Source organism: Bos javanicus, chromosome X (genome assembly GCF_032452875.1).
Source record: "Bos javanicus breed banteng chromosome X, ARS-OSU_banteng_1.0, whole genome shotgun sequence".
NCBI lineage: Eukaryota > Metazoa > Chordata > Mammalia > Artiodactyla > Bovidae > Bos > Bos javanicus.
The window spans coordinates 124,396,533-124,403,395 of NC_083897.1; the positions used below are offsets into that span (position 1 = coordinate 124,396,533).

General features: G+C 43.9%; 1 protein-coding gene across 1 annotated transcript; it reads right to left on the reverse strand.

The window, feature by feature from the left end:
- Positions 1 to 1,684: 1,684 nt before the first annotated feature.
- DDX53 (DEAD-box helicase 53) lies at positions 1,685 to 5,018 on the reverse strand. Its single transcript, XM_061407847.1, has one exon. The coding sequence runs from the start codon at positions 4,848 to 4,850 to the stop codon at positions 2,151 to 2,153; it is 2,700 nt and encodes an 899-aa protein (XP_061263831.1). The 5' UTR covers positions 4,851 to 5,018; the 3' UTR covers positions 1,685 to 2,150.
- Between the last annotated feature and the right edge of the window lie 1,845 nt (positions 5,019 to 6,863).

Here is a 6,863-nt window from a genome sequence, read left to right on the forward strand (position 1 = left end):
TCATAAGCAGAGATGTTACTTTGCCAACAAAGGTCCATCTAGTCAAGCCTATGGTTTTTCCAATGGTCATGTATGGATGTGAGAGTTGGACTGTGAAGAAAGCTGAGTGCCAAAGAATTGATGCTTTTGAACTGTGGTGTTGGAGAAGACTCTTGAGAGTCCTTTGGACTGCAAGGAGATCCAACCAGTCCATCCTGAAGGAGATCAGTCCTGGGTGTTCATTGGAAGGACTGATGCTGGAGCTGAAACTCCAATACTTTGGCCACCTCATGCGAAGAGTTGACTCATTGGAAAAGACTCTGATGCTGCGAGGGATTTAGGGCAGGAAGAGGGGACGACAGAGGATGAGATGGCTTGATGGCATCACCAACTCAATGGACATCAGTTTGAGTGAACTCTGGAAGTTGGTGATGGACAGGGAGGCCTGGCGTGCTGCAGTTCATGGGGTTGCAACGAGTCGGACACGACTGAGTGACTGAACTGAACTGAACTGAACTGAAAGATAATGAAAGCTGATGGAGAGTCTTTTATTGAACAGTGTATTTGATTGTGTGCTCAGTTGCTCAGTCATGTCAGACTTCTTGAAACTCTATGGACTATATAGCATGCCAGGCTCCTCTGTCCATAGAATTTCCCAGGCAAGCATCCTGGAGTGGGTTGCCATTTCCTCTTCCAGGGAATATTCCCTACCCACGGATCGTGTCTTCCTGTGTCTCCTGCATTGGCAGGTGGATTCTTTACCAAGCTGTGTCACCTGAGAAGCCATTGAACAGTTTACACAAAGTATATATCCTTTTTTTGTTTCCCTGGCTGAAGTCCCTTCTTGGTTTTTCTGCAATTGACTTTAGCACAGAAGATGCTTTGCTTAGGCTATTGCAAGTTTTAACTATGACATTACTGACATTTTCACCACATAATTCTCTCTTTAGAGGGATTATACTGCACACTGAAATGTTTAGCAGCATGAATGGCCTCTACCCAAGAGATGACAGCAGCCCTCCCCTTGAATTGTGACCGCCACATCCGGCAAAGTTGGCCTTGGTGGAGAACCACTGATACAGACTATACCAAGGATAGGAAAGTTGTAAGGTCATATTCTGTACAACCTGCATGATATAATTTTAAAATCCTCTCTTTCTTCCCCTGAAGTTCTTTCTTGGTTACTATGAGGTTGGTTTTTTTGCTTATGCTGTCTCAGGGATTGTCCATCTCAGTGCTATGGATGTTTTGGACCAAGTAATCCTCTGTTTTGTTGGCGCTGTCCTGTAAATCAGGGGCCCTCAACCTCCAGGATCTAATGCCTTATGATATGAGATGGGGCTGACGCAATAATAGAGATAAAGAGCACAATAAATGTAATGTGCTTGAATCATCCCCAAACCACCCCCACCCCCACATTGCCCATCCATGGAAAAATTGTCTTATTGGTTTCTGGTACCTAATGAATTTTTTAAAAGTAGGGAATGATAGTGGAGATAGTTTTAGGAATTCTGTCACCAACCACTGGGGGTAAATAAAATATTTTGACTGGGTTAAGCTTGATGAAAACTAGTTTCCAATTCAGTACAACTATTTTAAAGCAAGAAAAGCACCATTGTTATTGTCTACCAAGTCTTTTTGAGAAGACACAGCTGGACATGGCAGGCTATAAAAGAAAGCAGACTTTAACAAACACATAACACTCTCATTTTCAAAGCACTTTTGATTTTATTAAGGAACATACATTGAAAGCTTAGTGGTATGGTTTAAGAATTAGCTAAATGTCCTATAACTGACAGTATGTTCCCAATACTTTCTTAGGTAACTTGAGTACTGCGTAACTTGAACATATCTTGGATCTTCTGGTAGCTACAAGTTTTCAAGTTGTAGACATGATAAAACTTGATCTTAGATCTTCTCGTAGATGCAACTTTTCAAGGTGGAAGACATCAGTAAAATTCAATCTTGGATCTTCTCTTAGGTTCAACTTGTCAAGGTGGAAACATCAATTAAACTCAGTCTTGGGTATTCTTGTAGGTACAATTTTTCAAGGTGCAGATGTTAATAAATCCAATTCTTAGATATTCTAGTAGGTGAAATTTTTCAAGGTGTGGATGTTAATAAAACTCAGTGCATTTTTCCTGAGATTTCTTTGATCTTTTTCCTATCTCCTAATTTTGCTTACGCTTCTTAAACCGATCAGCCATTGATCGGAGGCTGGGTGGCACAATCTGGTTGGCTCTTTGGAGAATTTTAATCAACTCATCGGCAATTTTCCAATCATCTTGGGTCACAAGGGTGATTGATTCACCTATTTTCCCTGCTCTTCCAGTACGACCAACTCGGTGTACATATTCTTCAATATTGCGTGGAAAATTGTAATTATATACGTGTGTGACATCACTGACATCAAGACCTCTGGCTGCTAAATCGGTAGCAATCAGTATTTTCACTCTCCCAGTTCTGAAGTCCTCTAATGCTTGGTCTCGATCACTCTGTTCCCTGTCACCATGCAGGGACTGGACAGGTATGCCTTGAATACTTAAATCACTTGACAAGTCATCAGCCACAAGTTTTCTGCTGACAAACACGATGACTTTGTCTTTGGGTGACAGACTCTGTAGGAATTCTTTGACCAGAGATCGTTTTTCCTCTTCAGTGGTAACAATTATGTTTTGCTTCACAGTATTTACAGTAACTAGATCCAGAGTACCAACATAAACAATCATAGGCTGTTTCAAATAAGACTGGGCCAATCTACGGGTAGAGTCTGGCCAAGATGCGGTTGTCATAACAGTCTGTCTATCTGGGCGCACATCTAATAAGATCTTCATTATTTGATGTTCAAACCCCAGATCCAGCATTTTATCTGCCTCATCCAAGACCAAGTAGGTTATGCTTCTTAGGTTGACAAAATTATTCATTTGTAGATCATTCAGTCTTCCGGGAGTTGCAATAATGATGTCTACACCTTTGGTAACATCTTGTATTTGTCCTTTTCTGTTTCCACCACCATATATACAAACACTTTTAAGACCTTTATATAAGTACTTAGAACATTCAGCTTCTACTTGCAGAGCTAATTCTCTAGTGGGTGTAAGGACTAGCATGCCAGGTCCATTCCTTTGCTTTCTGGATACTGGTTGAGAATGAATATGTATAAACCCAGGCATTAAATAGGATAGTGTTTTGCCTGTTCCAGTTTGCGCAATCCCTATAAGATCTATTCCTTGTAGAATTATTGGCCATGACTGAGACTGAATTGGCGTTGGCTTTTGAAAACCAGCTCTCCTAATGCTTTGCATAATCTCAGGATATTGTTGGAAAGCATCTTCGAATGTACAGGTGGGCTTGGGTATGGGACGTTTCTCACCCTCTGTCAAGTCATCACACCTTATGTTGAAATTTTCCTTTCTCCAAATTTCCACTTGGGCTTCAGACAATGAGTGTGTTGCTTTGGATTCTATGTATAAGTTTTTCTTAATTGGTGGTAAATCTGCCCATTTTCTTTTCTTCCACTCTACCACTCCAGCTTTTACTTGATCCCAGTCTATCCGTGGCTGAGCTGCTCTAGCAGTGACATCTTTTGGCTGGGCGGCTCTGGGCTGGGCCACTATGGCCGCATAGTCTCTGGGCTGGGCCACTATGGCCACATAGTCTCTAGGCTGGGCCATTCTGGTGTCTTTGGCCTGAGCCTCTCTGGCCCCATGGTCTCTGGGCTCCGTCCCTCTGGTGGCATCATCATCTCTGGGCTGGGCCACTGTGGTGGTGTCATCTTTGGCCTGAGTTTCTCTGGCTGTGGGGTCTCTGGGCTGGGCCCCTCTGATGGCATCATCATCTCTGGGCTGAGCCACTGTGGTGGTGTCATCTTTGGACTGAGTTTCTCTGGCTATGGAGTCTCTGGGCTGGACCCCTTTGGTGGCATTATCATCTCTGGACTGGGCTGCTCTGGCAGCATCATCGTCTTTGACTTGTGGGTCTCTGGCCTCATGGTCTCCATGCTGGGCCCTTCTGGTAGTGTTGTCTTTGGGCTGGGCCAGTATGGCCGCATAGTCTCTGGGCTGGGCCACTACGGCCGCATAGTTTCTGGGCTGAGCCACTATGGCCGCATAGTCTCTGGGCTGGGCCTCTTTGGTGATGTCGTTGTCTTTGGCCTGGGCCTCTCTGGCTGCATGGTCTTTGTCCGCATCCTCCTCTCTGGGCTGGGAAGCTCTGGAGGCAGTCTCTCTGGGCTGGTCCCCTCTGGTGGTGTTGTCGTCTTCAGCCTGGGCCTCTCTGGCCATGTCGTCTCCTGGCTGGGCCCTTCTGACAGCATTGTCATCTCCGGGCTGGGCCACGATGGCCGCATAGCCTCTGGGCTGGGCCACGATGGCCGCATAGTCTCTGGGCTGGGTTGCTTTGGTGGTGTCATCTTTGGGCTGAGTGGCTCTGGTGGTGTTATTTCTGCTCCAGCCTCTCTCGGCCAAAGCTTGAGAGGCATCACTATCAACACTGCATTCTGAACTGTAGGTTCTTTCTTGTTTCTTAACAAGAGTTTCTATAGCCGCTTTGGCCTTGGCCTTCATGTCTTTCCTGCCAAAAATTTTTACCTCAGCTTCAGGACCACCTTTTACAATCTGTATTTTTGTACTGGTAGAATCCTGGATATCTTTTATTTTTGATCCCCCACGACCAATCACCGCACCAATCATGCTGCTCTTGATAAGAAAACAGAGTGGTGGTTCTCGATAATTGGACGCCCTAGACTCTGCGCGGCCAGAGGTGTGGCTCCAGCCACAGCCTCTGCCACCCCGGCCATCCCGACTGACCTGGCGATCTCGCACATCTCTCAAAGTAGGTTCTATTGTCTTCTGCTCTGGCGCCCACGCCATTTGTGGGCAATGGTAAAGTAAGTGCTGGCCTCTCGTCTAACTTGGGCTGGAAAAAGAGGTATCATCTGGCTCCTTTCTCATCTCCTCCGGCTGGAGACCAACTGACAGCCAGCTGGTCTGCAGCTATACTGCTGTTGCCTAGGAAGTTTGTCTTTGATATAGTGTCAGTTGGGGCGGGGCTTTGGATAGGCTGACCAATCACAGGGCTGGGCCTACTGTGAGGTAAGCAGGTGCCTGTGAGGTAAAATTTAAAGCAACAGTCACTCTCAGGGGCTGACCCTACCTATGCTTAAAGGGCCCTGAGAGTGTTTGCCCAGCTTCAGTGTCACAGGTGCCTCAGTCTCTGGGCTCATGCTGGTTTTGGCTTAGTGTGGGAGCAGACTTGAAGCACGCCTTGAACTTACCCAAGTCTTTTCTTGTGATCCAGTTATTTACCTAGGAGGAAAAAAGTGAATTTTGAAAATCAACTTACTTGTTTATAGATTTGTGTGTTTATTTCAGTAAATTTCTTTTTGAGCAACAACAGTACTGGATCTAAATAAATTCATCAATTCCCTGTCTTCTTAATTTATACCTTCAGAAATCTCTTAGGTACATTGTGAGGGATGGCATTTTTGCCTCTGATTCTTCAGCTAAACTCCAACATTTGTTCAGGCAGTTTCTGATTATTATATCAGGGATGCTGCTTAGAAGAGAAATCTCTGTTAGGGTCTCTGTTAAATTCGAAGGTGTTTTAAATACTTTCCCACTCTTGTCATTGCCTCTTAATTTTCCCCTTTCTGTGTAGTCTCATAGATTCGGGGATATTAGCACTAGCTGCTGCTGCTGCTAAGTCGCTGCAGTCGTATCCAACTCTGTGCGACCCCATAGACGGCAGCCCACCAGGCTCCCCCGTCCCTGGGGTTCTCCAGGCAAGAATACTGGAGTGGGTTGCCATTTCCTTCTCCAGTGCATGAAAGAGAAAAGTGAAGGTGAAGTCGCTCAGTTGTGTCTGACTCCTAGCGACCCCATGGACTGCAGCCTACCAGGCTCCTTCATCCATGGATTTTCCAGGCAAGAGTACTGGAGTGGGGTGCCATTAAGGCTATGTAAAAGCAGTTTATTAGGTGCAGTGTAAAAGTCACCCGAATTTTCATTGTATCCTTTTATACTTAATGGCCACTCTCAAATCCCCTTAATTTTCCTATTCAACAGGGTAAAATTTTCTAGTGTTTTCAACATTTCTAGATATGATGTAGTTTCCAAAATGCCTCCCATCTTGTTCCTTCTCCTTTGGAAAGGATTCATTGTGGACCTTTTAAGATGTAGCCATAAACTAAACAAAGAAATGACCTAACCTTTCCCGTTAGATCCTCTTCACTGACCATGACCTACAAACTCAAGACACATAACTGCTCATAGGCACATTATGGACACTTAAGTCTCTTCTTCCTCATCCCGTACTTACATGGTTGATTTTTTTTCCCCCTTGTTTGACTAAAATACACTAAATATTTATCCTTTAATATTTGTCCTGTTAACTTTGGGCAATTGAAGCAGAATAGTAAATGCAGTTTTAATGGTAATTCTCTCATCTGTCATATTACCCTGTAGTTTCATGTTCTGCCAATTAAATGTTCATGGTATGATCTCTCTTCAAGCCAAAGTTGCTGATTAAGATTTGAACATGGTTGCATATCAGGTACAAGTCTGTGATACATTGGGAAAAGGCTTCTCTGTTTCAGTATTTCTCCTGCAAAGATGCTTTTTAAAGAAAAAAGAAAGGTTACTGGCCAAATATGTTTGGGAAATATAGCACCTTGTATCTTCTTAGAGTCACAGTATGTATTAGGTATCTCAGAAGCTCTGATGATTACAGGAGTTGAGAAACTCAGTTGGGCATTGTTTTTTTTTTTTTTTTTTTTTGAATTTTTATTGAAGTGTAGTTGATTTACAATGTTGTGTTAGTTTCAAGTGTACAACAATTGGGCCTTGTTTAACCCAAATTTATCAAAAGAATTTGCCAGTGGAACC